The sequence below is a fragment of the Fusarium mangiferae genome (genome assembly GCF_900044065.1).
Source record: "Fusarium mangiferae strain MRC7560 genome assembly, contig: FMAN_scaffold014, whole genome shotgun sequence".
In the NCBI taxonomy this organism is placed as follows: Eukaryota; Fungi; Ascomycota; class Sordariomycetes; order Hypocreales; family Nectriaceae; genus Fusarium; species Fusarium mangiferae.
The window spans coordinates 92,746-105,402 of NW_024573934.1; the positions used below are offsets into that span (position 1 = coordinate 92,746).

General features: G+C 48.2%; 6 protein-coding genes across 6 annotated transcripts; 3 read left to right on the forward strand and 3 right to left on the reverse strand.

The window, feature by feature from the left end:
* Positions 1-26: 26 nt before the first annotated feature.
* Positions 27-1,065, forward strand: FMAN_15212 (uncharacterized protein; the record flags this gene model as incomplete). The annotated part of the gene is made up of 3 exons (XM_041822436.1): positions 27-258; positions 306-875; positions 932-1,065. The coding sequence occupies 3 exons, from the start codon at positions 27-29 to the stop codon at positions 1,063-1,065; spliced, it is 936 nt and encodes a 311-aa protein (XP_041688116.1).
* Positions 1,066-1,458: 393 nt separating this feature from the next.
* On the reverse strand, positions 1,459-2,819 carry FMAN_15211 (uncharacterized protein; the record flags this gene model as incomplete). The annotated part of the gene is made up of 2 exons (XM_041822437.1): positions 1,459-2,748; positions 2,802-2,819. 2 exons carry the CDS (start codon positions 2,817-2,819, stop codon positions 1,459-1,461), a joined length of 1,308 nt encoding a protein of 435 aa, XP_041688117.1.
* Positions 2,820-3,631: 812 nt separating this feature from the next.
* FMAN_15210 (uncharacterized protein) lies at positions 3,632-4,765 on the reverse strand (the record flags this gene model as incomplete). Its single annotated transcript, XM_041822438.1, has 2 exons — positions 3,632-3,990; positions 4,051-4,765. 2 exons carry the CDS (start codon positions 4,763-4,765, stop codon positions 3,632-3,634), a joined length of 1,074 nt encoding a protein of 357 aa, XP_041688118.1.
* An 893-nt stretch (positions 4,766-5,658) lies between these two features.
* On the forward strand, positions 5,659-7,412 carry FMAN_15209 (uncharacterized protein; the record flags this gene model as incomplete). The annotated part of the gene is made up of 2 exons (XM_041822439.1): positions 5,659-5,898; positions 5,952-7,412. 2 exons carry the CDS (start codon positions 5,659-5,661, stop codon positions 7,410-7,412), a joined length of 1,701 nt encoding a protein of 566 aa, XP_041688119.1.
* A 1,043-nt stretch (positions 7,413-8,455) lies between these two features.
* FMAN_15208 (uncharacterized protein) lies at positions 8,456-9,930 on the reverse strand (the record flags this gene model as incomplete). Its single annotated transcript, XM_041822440.1, has 3 exons — positions 8,456-9,013; positions 9,070-9,578; positions 9,633-9,930. 3 exons carry the CDS (start codon positions 9,928-9,930, stop codon positions 8,456-8,458), a joined length of 1,365 nt encoding a protein of 454 aa, XP_041688120.1.
* A 728-nt stretch (positions 9,931-10,658) lies between these two features.
* On the forward strand, positions 10,659-12,419 carry FMAN_15207 (uncharacterized protein; the record flags this gene model as incomplete). Its single annotated transcript, XM_041822441.1, has 6 exons — positions 10,659-10,856; positions 10,915-11,068; positions 11,125-11,276; positions 11,332-11,507; positions 11,566-11,805; positions 11,861-12,419. 6 exons carry the CDS (start codon positions 10,659-10,661, stop codon positions 12,417-12,419), a joined length of 1,479 nt encoding a protein of 492 aa, XP_041688121.1.
* Between the last annotated feature and the right edge of the window lie 238 nt (positions 12,420-12,657).

A 12,657-nucleotide genomic window follows, 5' to 3' on the forward strand; every position in this document is an offset into this window, starting at 1 on the left:
GTGACCTACCAAGCGAATTTGCTGAAATGGCTTCTGCAACTGTTAGTGCCGTTACTGGTGCCGCGACGGTCTCGACACAACTGGCGCCATTCTCTGGTACAGAAGGAACCTACATGCTGCCTCACCATGCCCAGGAGATTGAGAGATTGCATCGCCAACACCTCTTCATGAATACTACCACGGGAGGTCAATTGCTTGTAGTACCATCTATCCATGAAAAGAAGTCTTTGCGCGTACTGGACTCTGGTGCTGCAGATGGTGAGTCTCCTTTACCCACAGTCTGTTCCTGTTGTTAAAACTTGTAGGTTTCTGGCTTCGCGATCTGCCCCGCCAACTCCCATCACACGATCTGGAGCTCTATGGAGTCGACATTGGATCAGATCTCTTCCCTACACAAGATAAGAGTGCAGCCCACAAGGTAGAGCTTCGGAGCCACGATGTGAGAACTCCCTTTCCACCTTCGTGGGATTGGTCCTCGAAGTTCGACGTGATCAACCAGAGGCTTCTTATCTGGGGCATCAAATCTGCGGAATGGAACCGTGTCATCTCAAATCTCGTTTCATCTCTCAAGCCCGGCGGCTATATACAGCTCGTCGAGGCCGAGTGGATTGACCCCAAGAACCTTGCAGACGAGAAAACCAGACCTCAGCTCAGGAAGCAAGCTGCTCTACAAGAGTGGTCTACTGCCAGCTTTGGTATGGACATTCACATTGCATACAAGCTTGAGGGGCTTCTACGAGACGCTGGCCTGGAGGATGTCCACAAGATTCAGTTCGATCACGGCTATGGTGCCCTCGCCACCTCAAAGGACCAGAGAAATGTGTCAGCCGAGCTATGGGTCGAGTGCTTCCGAACTCTGGATGAGAAGATTCCAGGTAGGTCGAATATACAACCATCGCAATACCTAGTACTAATCAGAGATACTTTAAAGAAGGCGGAATTCCTGGGGTTGCAGCGAATTCGAAAGAGTTCCATGAGTTCCTCGATGCTTTAGAGATTGAGATCAAGACGTATGGATACCAACCCAAGCTCAATTATGTCTATGGACGAAGGCCATTTAATTGATACGGTCACAAGACTAGAGCTATGAAGACTATGAGTTTCACTTATATAAGTCAATAAAATACAGCTCGTCCAGGCGTTACTAGAAATGACCTAATATGAACTGAAAGATCTTCTGCTACCTATATATACACGGTTTGTGCCAGCAGCGTTCTGTATATAACTAGATTTATGAGGTGTCATGCAATGATTTAAAAGGACTTAATTACCGTAACACTTCGTTGTCCCAACGTTATCTAGAGCTCGGTTCGATCTGTCAGTTGTAAACTGCTCGCTAAGTGTATTTAAACTTTCAGCATAAATTCTACAGCGAAACAGGAGAGTGTATTAGAGGTATGAGTTCAATTCGCAGCAACAAGTAGCTAAGTATCAGGCTAGATACCGTCTACCGTATTCTCACCCCAAGTTCTTCACAGACTCAGCAAAGCGTTGCACCAACTCCAGCGCCTGCTGGCCCGACAAGCGAGGGTCACACAACGACTCGTAGCAAGTCTGCAAATCTTCCTCGCTCTCGCAGGATGGGCCACCTAAGCACTCTGTGACATCGTCTCCCGTTTGCTCGAGATGTATACCCCCCAGATGACTCCCAAGATTTCGGTGAGCAGCATATGTCTCCACAAGCTCAGCCAACAGGTCGTCAACCCTCCTGGTCTTGATTCCATCTGTAGTTGTGAATGTGTTACCATGACACGGGTCGCACATCCATATTGGTACATGGCCGCTGAGCTGCACTGCTCTGATGATGGCGGGAAGTGTCTTCCTCACCTTGCCGTGTCCCATGCGAGTGATGATGGTGACCTTGCCATACTGTGCTGTATCGGGAGCCAGGGTGTCAAGGAGGGCAATCACGTCTGCTGCTGTGGCTGTTGGACCGATCTTGACACCGATTGGATTTCGCAGTCCACGAGCATACTCAACGTGAGCGCCATCAAGTTGGCGAGTCCTCTCACCCAGCCAGATTGATGTTGCTGACAGGTTGTAAGACTCATGGGTAAGAGCAGATTCATAGGGGAGGTGAAGTGCTTCGTGTGACGTGTAAAGATGACACTTGTTGAATACCTTCCCCGGTACTGAGTTTGCTAGCCCAGTAACATGACGAATGCTGTTCTGCGTCGCTGCAGCATAGAAGTAGCCCAGCATGAGTCGCTTGGGATCTGGCTTTCTATCTTCCAGTCCTTCTGAGTTTATTATGTGGCCTCGGAATGCATGCACCGTCTCGCCGCTTGGAAGAACCTCGAAAGGGTTTGACCTTGGCTTGGCGTATTGCCCTGCAATACGCCCGAGTGGTATGACAGGCTTTCCAATTGCTTCTTCGAGTATCTGGCTTTGTTGATGGAGCAATTCAACCTTGTGATGGATGATATCGTGCTGTATATCGTGGAAGCTCTCTGCACAGTCTCCGCCTTGGATGATGAAGCCACGGCCCAGAGCAACATGGTAGAAGCGAACCCGTGCCTGCTCTATTTCCAAGCGACTGACAAGAGGGGGCAGTTGCTTCAGTGATGCACATACGTTCTCCAGAGCATCTGTATCATTGTACTCCACAGCCTGAGCAGCGTACTTTGACCGCCATGAGTCTGGCGTCCAGTGAATGGCCTCATTGCCGTTCGTCGTGATTTCCTTGACTAAGGCTGAAGCTGCGGGCTTTCTGTTCCGGTAACCCGCAGGAAGCCGGAGGTTGTGTGTCTAACCAAGATGTCTTAGCAACGGAGCATGTAGGGGATGGATAAAGACTTTACCGGTATCTCGATATGCATTGCGGGTGTGTGCAGTAGTGGTTGCCACTTGTCCAATTGTGCGATGGCTGTTAATGGATCACTTTGGAGATGTATGAGTTGCTAGTGCAATGTATTTCAGCGATACAGACGACTTGTGAAGTTATCTCTAACGTCGATATTTACACCGAAAGAATAGATAAAGGCATGTCTTTCTAAAGACCTTCCTGGCATACACTTGCCTTAGGCCTCGGCAATAGCAGGCACGCATCTACATACAATGTCACAATTTTGCGTGATTTTGCCTCTGATTGTTGTGTTCCAGCTTGTCCCATTGCCTTCCGTTGCTGACCAAAACGTGCCTTGTAAGACGTGGGGGCTTGGTGCACGATGCTATCGTGGCAACCAGATCATGCCAGAGGACCCGATACGCTAATGCAAGGACTGGAAGAGAGTTTCTGCAGCTCGGAGTTGGAATTGCGTTGATGTAGTAGACCAAGTCATCGGGAAGATCTTGCTCGGACATACTTGACCATGACACTTGGCCGAAAACGAGGCTGCATATGCACGTCGAGTCACAGTCCTTCGTCAGTTTTGAGGGGTGTATGGAGGCGACATGGTGAGCTGGGCAAGAGAGGTTTGCGTCACGGCGAAACTGCCCTTCGTTTCATACTAACAACGCCATTCTTAAGGATTATCCTAGAGTGATAATATCGATATAAATTACAAGAACTCATCAGTTATACATCGAACTTTGAGACAATATTAAGTTTAACTGTTTCCATCTTGTAACTTTCAGAGGTAGATTTAAAGCATTTAAATATAGGACGACTATTGAGAATAGAACTTGAAGATCATGCACTACCTGCTTGAAGCAGCGGAGCATTAGCTACAGCCTCAGACGTCTCGCGTTGCATATCATCAGTCCAGGTCGTGGTGTTTTGGCCGTTTTTATGCAGATACGCCAATCTCTCCACAACGTGCTTTCCCGCGTAGACTGCGCCATACTTCTGTGGGTTCGACGCAGTGCAGCAAGCCTTGATGGGCTCAACTAACGCCTCTCGGTTAGGATGACCAAACCAGGCGATGGAGTAGCGTGCCGGGATAATGTCAGGGATGTTGCCGTCGGCATCAGGCTTGGGGACCGGCTCCACAACGCGGTGCTCGGTAGAGATGAGGATGTCGTTGAACCAGCGGGACAGCAGATCCCCAACTATTCTTGGTTAGCCATTTTTATCTTGCATAGGGTAATGTCTAAGGCTCGTTAACTTACCGTTGATAATGGCGCATCCGGGAATCGGTGGAGCATCGATGTACTTCCCGTCGGCTCGGCGCACCTGCAGACCCCCACTCTCATCGTTGAAGAGCAAGGTAAGGGTACCATAGTCTGTGTGTGCCGAGGCCCTGGTCCTTTCCTTGAACGCAGCCCGAGTTGTCTCAGGGTAATAGATGACACGAAAGAAGTGGTCCTTCTCGTCAACATGAGGCTCAAAGAAGCCCCCATCGACACCGACTTGCTCTGCGAGAACACGAAGGAGAACAAGATGGACCTCATGACATTTCTCAAAGAAAAAGTTCATATCATCGCGGAACTCGGGCCAGTTCTCAGGCCACTGATTTGGCCTCGTGGGATCGTTCTCTTTTCCAACATCAAACGCTTCTTTGAGATCGGAATGGCGAGAATCTCCTGAAGTTCGAGCGGGAGAAAACCATCCATGGAAGCCCTTGGACTCGCCAGTCTCGACTTTTGCCTTTTCTGATACGGGCAGAGCAAAGAATTTCTTTGCGTGGGAGAAGAGGTTTTCTCGTGCAAAGTCAGGGATGGAGTGGTTTGCCAGGTACACAAATCCAACGTTGACAAAGGCATCGAAGAGCTTTTGCTTCTCTTTGATGCTGTCTTCCAAAACTCCTGGCGAGCGGGAGATTGAGGGGCCAATGATCTTGGCAAAGTCAATGACTGGGAGACTGGCGGTTTCTTTAGATGCCATTTTTAGAGACTTTTAAGAAAAGGTAATTCGTTATAGTAAAATTGTATAAGAATTTGGTGGTTTGAGCTTGGATACTGCTGTCTCTGTTAAGCCTTGTTAAGATTCTTAATTTTGGAGCTATGATCGATTTATTGATCAAGACTAGAATAATTTTCCAAGACATATACCTAATTAGCACCTAAAAGAGCCTCATGTAAGTATCTGCCGATTTAATTGGAAAGTCGTGTATGCCGCTGTCGTTCACAAGCCATGTCGACTCCCAGGTAGCAGAGATGATCCGGGCCGCATCGGAGCTGGCACCCTTGTCAGCATACCCTGAACCACTCCGTCCATCACCGGGAGTACACTCAATTGTCACGGCTAAGTAGCTATGAACCCTTGACAAAGTTTATGCATATAACCCATATATCCATGCAAGTCCGACCAAAACTACGCTGACTGGTCGCGTCATCGAGGACCCCTATGTCGCGTAAACGCGGAATTTGTGAACGCGACCTGCTTATGTGATGCTCGAACCGCCACGTCATGGTTTACGCTAACCCGAGAAAAGGCTAATTGATCTTCACGAGCCGTTTCGAGATGGTGAGTGATATGCATTAGCTCTTACAGGGCTCGGAGCGTGCTGGAAAAATACGATAATAGGAAGTTGGCATTGCGATTGCGTCAATTTCACTTGCATGTTGGAACGAGTGAGAATGCCGTCGGCATGTAATTCTGTTGATGTGCTTTCTTGCCAGAAAGACGAGATTATCGACTTCGATGGGGGTTGCATGTCTCTCCAGCCGGCGGTCGATGTGTGAGATTATAGCATCTTGAATACTTAATGTCTTGATCTGAGATCAAGAGGACAGCCTTCATTATCAACCCAAATTGCAATATTCACTATCCCCAAAATGGTCTTTGAGTCAAAGTTTCCCAAGGTTGACCCGCCCTCTACGGACGTGTTCAACTTTATCTTCAACACTGCTCGAGAGAAGTATCCCAAAGACAAAGTCCTATACCGGGTACATAACACCGGGGAGACTCTGACTTTGGAAGAACTGGAGAATAAGAGCTTGCGACTGGCTAGCGTTCTTGTCAAGAAATACGGAATCAAGCCTAACAATGTGATTGCATTTCTGGCCAACAACTCTGTGAGCCAACCTTACCCTCCCGTCGACTCAGCTGATTGACTAACGTCTGAGAGATAAACTATCCCATTGCATTCTTTGCGGCACTGGCAGCTGGGGCTACAATCTCTCCAATCCCTGTTCAGCAAGGACTTGATGCTCTGGCAATTATTCCCAGACTTGAACAAGCTGACGCCAAGTTGATCATAACTGACTCAACGCTGGCATCTATCACAAAGCCAGCAGCTGAAGCGTTCAATGGCATTCCTCTGATCAGCCTCGATGATTCTTCCGAGGGAATCAGCAACGTCGAAGAGCTGCTTGCCGAAGAAGATGAGCTCTTCAATGGATTCAGGCTGTCCACCCACGAGGAAACTGAGAAGCACTATGCTTTCATTTACCGTACAAGTGGATCATCCGGCAACGTCAAGTCATTCCTCACAACTCATGCTCACTGGGCTGCCAATCTCCTGACAACCCGTCTGACTGTACCCTCCGACACAGATCCAGAGAAAGACGTTTGGCTCTCCTCTCTGCCTTTCGCCTATGGAATCAATGCAAAGCTAAACCTTGGTCTGAATATTCTCCTCGGGATTCCTGTCATTATTCTTACTCAGCCTTTCGATCAATCTACCTTCCATCTAATTGACAAGTATGCTATCACCTTCCTTTTTGTCACTCCACCTCTCGCAGCCCAGATAGCAAAGTCAGAGAAGGTCGGGGTCACTTACAAGAGTATCAAATGGCTTCTATCTGCTGGAGCTCCTGTTCATACAAAGATCCGGGATGCCGTTCAAGACAAATTCAATGGTGTTCGCCTCACTCTTGAATGGGGAACGACGGAAACTCTCCTTATCACGCTTCAGGTCGACGAGGCTTCCTCGGTACCAGGGTCAAGCGGCACTCTTGTTCACGGCTTTGAAGCCAGGGTCCTCGATATTGAGACCGGCAAGGATCTTGGTCACAACGAGCAGGGCGAAATTCTTGTGAGGAATACTCTAGCTCGCTTCGCCGGCTATAAGGATAATGACGAGGCCAACAAGGATTTTGATGCTGATGGTTGGTTCCATTCTGGTGACGTCGGATACGTCGATGAGAACTCCAACGTCTTCATCGTTGACCGGTTAAAGGAGTTACTTCGTGTCGGCGATGGCTACGGCACTCATGCTTCGGCAGCCGAGTTTGAGGCTGTTCTTTTTGATCACCCCGCTGTTGCAACAGCGGTTGTAGTGGGCATCCGTGACCAAGAGACTCAACAAGAGCACCCTACAGCATTCGTTGTCCTTCAGCCAGATGCCACGCCAAGCCACAACTTGAACACTGAGGAAAGGTCCTCGGCTTTGGACAACCTGGCTAAGGAGCTGGAGGGTTACGTTGAGACGAAACTGGGCAAGTTCAAGAGGCTCTCTGGTGGGGCATTTTTCGTGGAGAAATATCCTTATGTTGGCTACAAGATTAACAAGAGAAGGTTGAAAGAGCTGGTACATGTTGGGCCGTCTTCAGATAGCTTTGTCCGATGGATTGATGCTGCTGCTTAAGGATACTCAAGTTTCATACTTCGATTAGCTTTTATTATGTTGGATGTTGTATTGACTAATCAGGTCAGTCATAAGAGGACAGTCCACTAATACACGTTTGAACAATCTGGATTCTGAATCTCCCAACAACCTCATTTCCAACCCCATAATGTTAACAAAACCTTTTGCGACAAATTATATAAGACTTAGGCCCACGACAAACTCGGATCAAAATCCACGATGAAGTCGTGCTTATTCTTCAGATGACTCCACATCGCTTTGTCAGAATTGAAGCTGCGGTGGTCTTTGAAGCCAGAGTCACAATCAAAGCAATACCAGCAATGGTCATGCATATCCTTCTCTCCAAGGCAGCCGGGACGTCTGATGAAACTGACGTGTTTTGCCCTCAAATGCTCAATCGCTTCCCCCATGTTAAAGAGTTCTTTATCATGCTCATAGCATGTTAGAAGAGGTCGCCGACTGGGACATCATCAGTATCAATGGCTTTTTGGTTATATTTTAATGCATACACCATATCCGATAATGCCGGAAAAGTCGTTACTTTTGTGACGTGGCGCGATAGCTAAGACCCTCTTAGATAATGTTTACTATTTGAAATAAGATGTAGTACCAGAGCCTTGGAAGAATTGATGGGGTGCATGCTGGGGGTCTCGAGCCTATAAATATTGGCCAGAGTAGTACCTTAGCTCAAACTATAATAAGTTGCCTGGTCTCTTGACTTCGTCGTCTGGTCTGCCTGAAGGGAAGTATTGGTAGGGTTCAGAAAATGTAGGGTAAGCAAAGGCTCATTTGGAATGGCTTAGCTTTGGCCAGCGTGCCATCTCAGTGGGTCTGCGGCAAGTTCCATTGTGCTGGGCCAATGAAGAGCTTCAGACGGCAACTTCCGACACCACCAACATAACTGAAGCTATGGGCACTGACGTTTATGACTTTGGTGCACCAGTGACTCGTGAGACAGGCCACTTTCTGGGGATCTCGCATACCAGTTTAGATATATACAGTAATACTAATAATTACAACGCTATCTGATGCTGTTTCCGGTCTCAAAGCTTTGACGCCCTTAGTCTCAAGAGTTCGTCAACCATTAATTGGCAGCAACCGAGGTATTGTGTTGGATCGACCAATGTCATCAGCTGGTCTGTGCTCAGATGCTTCGTAACTTGCTCAATCTTCTGCAGTGATTCTATCAAGGACAAATTTCCCTCGATGGCAGCTACACATGCACCGTAGACTACTTCATGGGCCTCCTGTCGGCCTATGAACTCAGCCAACTTCATCATAACAGCCTCAGCAACAATGAGTCCTCGTGTTGACTCCAGGTTGGTCTTCATTGCGCCCGAGTTAACCTGCAGGCCTGATAGTGCAAAGTTGGCTTGATAAAGTGAGCCGACTACCGAGATGAACGCGACCGGAAGTGCAGCCCACTCAAGGTGCCAAGGTCCCGAAGCACGCTCAAAGTCTGATACCATACCATCCAAGACCAATCCTGCCTGTGCCCGAAGGATCTTAGATTGTGCTAGGATAATCTCGCTCGAGATGGGGTTTCGCTTCTGAGGCATGGTCGATGATGCTCCTCGATGAGGTACAAAGGGCTCGGCAACCTGAGAGTTAATCAATATCAGCTCGCGCTTATGGAAGTCGATGGTGATATACTGACCTCATTCAACTCGTTAGACGACATGATCATCAAATCGAGCGCAATCTTTCCCAATGAGCCTCCAACCAATGCCAAAAAGTTCACAACCTCAGCAATGGTATCTCGAGCGACGTGCCAGGTGATAACGGGGTCCTTAAGTCCCAAGATGACGGCTAACCTCTTTCGCACTCGAATACCATCATCCGAGCTACCCAGCGAAGCCAAAGTACCAGCAGCGCCGCCAAATTGCACAAGAAGACACCGTTCCTTGATTTGTTGGAGACGCTCGGCGTGTCGTCGGAGCCCAGAGAGCCAAACACCACATTTGTAACCAAAGGTGATGGGCAGAGCGTGTTGTAGATGTGTTCGGCCGGCCATCGGTGTATCGCGGTACTTGGAAGACATGAACTCGAGGATACTAATTGTTTCGTTGAGGTGGCGCTCCACGATTGCGATACCGCTCTTGATCTGTAATTGCGAAGCCAAGTCCATGATGTCTTGTGTTGTAGCGCCCCAATGAATATATCCGGCTTTTCTTGTTAACTGCCGCACTGCTTAATTCAGAAAAATTGTTTTGTACTTACATTGCTGATGAGGAACCCAAGAAGCCATTTGTTCGACTAGACCAAGGATGGGATAGCCAACAACCTCTGCCCGCTTTGCAAGCAGAGGCCAATCGATTTTGGATACATCAGAATGCTCACGAATGACTTTGGCAGTTCCTGGAGGAATCACACCTTGGTCTTCCTCTGCCTGAGCCAAGGCGCATTCCGCCTCGATCAATTTTGAGACATATGATCGTTCAGAGAAACACTCTCGAATTTCCTGTGTTCCGAAAGTATCTCTGAACAGAGAAGTATCATGAACGGTAGCAGCAGCCATTGTTGTGTGTTTGGGGTGCTTAAAGCTAAAGATTGAGGTCAGAAAGCCAGAAGCATGAACCTTTCCGGGTTCTCATGACAAAGGACGTGGAGGTTTATGTATATACTAACTCATCATGAGAGCTCCACAGTATGACCGGTAGGAGGAAAGAAAACTCAGGACCTTGACCCTAAGTGATAAAAATATTTAGGTAATTCTAGTCTAAACTTAGGGTTCTCTTTGCTAGGTTTATTTTGACACCTTGGATTCTTTCTTGTTTCCTTAGGCGGAGGTCGATGGCCCCACTGGAATATACCAATCACTATCCCTATCCCGACACTGTCGTCCCGCTTTTCAAGAATAGTGGGGAACGGAATACGACGTTGGGCTCGCTTAAAGCGGGATAAGCTTGACTGGCGCGGCGGGATAACGGAATAACGGGATAGCGGCGAAAAGGCTTGCCCCCATGATCAACAGAGATCGATTGTCCAACGGTTTTCCCTATTGCTACTCCGCATTATCCCCGCGACTAATTCTTCTCCATGGGGTATACAGATGGAGTGTTGAGCTTAATGGCTTGGGCTAGAGACCGGCTTCAGGAATTTATAAGAACACGCACACGCTCTCGACATGGTATCCATCCTCGTGCTTCCAGACTTCCAGCGTTCGAGTTGCTGGTGTAGCCATCTTAATCCCCCCGCAACAAGCTCTTTATTTGCCAGTTCTTCTTTTTCCTCTGTAACGCCGAAATGGCTGTCCCTCCCGATGCCTCAATGTCCAACCCTTCAAAGGATGCGAAGCCTGAGGCTGGCTTCGAGGCCGTCCACGATGAGAAGGCCCTCGAGCAGAACGAAGTTCATAATCATCGCGGAGACTACTCGGGTGCTGCAACCAAGACTGACCCTGCTGAAATTGCCTTGGTCCGGAAGCTAGACAGGATGATCATGGTGAGTCTTGCAACCAAGGACTACTGGAATCTTCACGCAGAATTGCTGATTGAGTAAGCCTATTCTCTGGGCCATGTACTTTCTCAACTACCTTGACCGAAATGCTCTACCCCAAGCACGCCTGAATAGCCTCGAGAAAGACCTTAACCTCAAAGGCGTTGAGTACAACACTGCCATCTCGATTCTATTCGTTGGTTATCTCTTAATGCAAAGTATGCTCTGCTATCCAATCATCATAAACCACAACACTAATTCCACCATTCGACAGTTCCCTCGAACATGTTCATGACACGAACTCGACCGTCCATATACTTATCTTGCTGCATGATTGGTTGGGCCGCCGTCTCAGCCTGTACCGCCACTGTCAAGAGTTACTCTGGCCTGATTGCGTGTCGATTCTTTTTGGGTTTCGTTGAGGCTGTAAGTAGTTGCCAGCTTCCAATAATGGCTACCTATACTAAGACCTGAAACACAGCCATTCTACCCGGGCGCCTTGTATTTGCTATCGATCTACTACACTCGGAAAGAGCTCGCTACACGTATTTCGCTTCTCTATACAGGCCAAGTCGTCAGCACTGGCTGTTCGGGGCTTATCGCGGCAGCTACATTCTCTACACTAGACCAAGTAAAGGGAATTGCTGGCTGGAAGTGGTGAGTGAATAGCTTTTAATCAGTTACAAGACTTAATCACTAATGTATGGACTCTTAGGCTCTTCATCATTGAAGGTTCAGTGACGGCTCTTGTTGCCATCTTTGGCTTCTTTCTACTCCCCGATGACCCATCTGAGACTCGATGGCTCACTCCTCAAGAGCGTGAGCTTTGCATCAAGCGAATCAGCCGAGATACCGTTGGCCAGCAGGTTCGAGGCACTACTTGGGAAGGTCTCAAGCAAGCTTGCAAGGATCCTAGAACCTGGCTTTTTTGTCTTATGCAGAACCTCCACATCAGGCACGTTGCTCCAAGATGTCGCTTTTACTAGCTTGACATACTAATTACATTTCAGTGCATGCTCCTTCAACAATTTCTTCCCAACCATCGTCCGTGCCATGGGATTCAAGTCTACTACGGCCTTACTCCTCACCGCACCCCCATACTTTGTTTCTGGCATTCTCGGCATTCCATTCGCATGGTCGTCTGGTCACTTCAACGAGCGGACTTGGCATATTACCGCCGGCCTCTCTCTTGCCGTCGTCGGATTTGTGATGTCATGCGCCACTGTCAACGTGGCAGTGCGATATACAGCCACTTTCCTTTATGCTACTGGCGCTTACTCGGTCGGGTCTGTCATACTGGGATGGGTCAGCAATACCCTATCCCAAACCCCTGAGAAGAAGTCGGTGGCGTATGCTCTGGTGAATGTTACAGCCAACTTGGCTTATATCTACTGCGCTTACCTTTGGCCTTCATCCGATGGCCCGGATTATCTTATGGGGTTCTCTACCATGGTTGCATTTGCTGCCACAAGCATTATGTGTGCCTGGGCCATGAGGTTCTGGCTGAAGAGACTCAACCGCAAGATTCTTGAGTCAGAGAACGAGGCGGTCGCTCTTTATGCCTACTAGATGATTCTGACTTATGTCAAAAAGTGTTTAGTCTAGGCCGATTTTCAAGTCTAAGAAACGGAACGATTGAAAGATGTTGGAAATCTTGGGAACAAGCCTGCAAAGTCCCAATGTACACAGTTGTCTATTAGAGCCTGTTCTCGATGGTGTCAAAATTGGTGTCGTTATAACGTGAAGGTGGATTAAAAATTGAGTAGCGCATATATAAATGCCATTAAGTAGACATGCGGCTTCATCC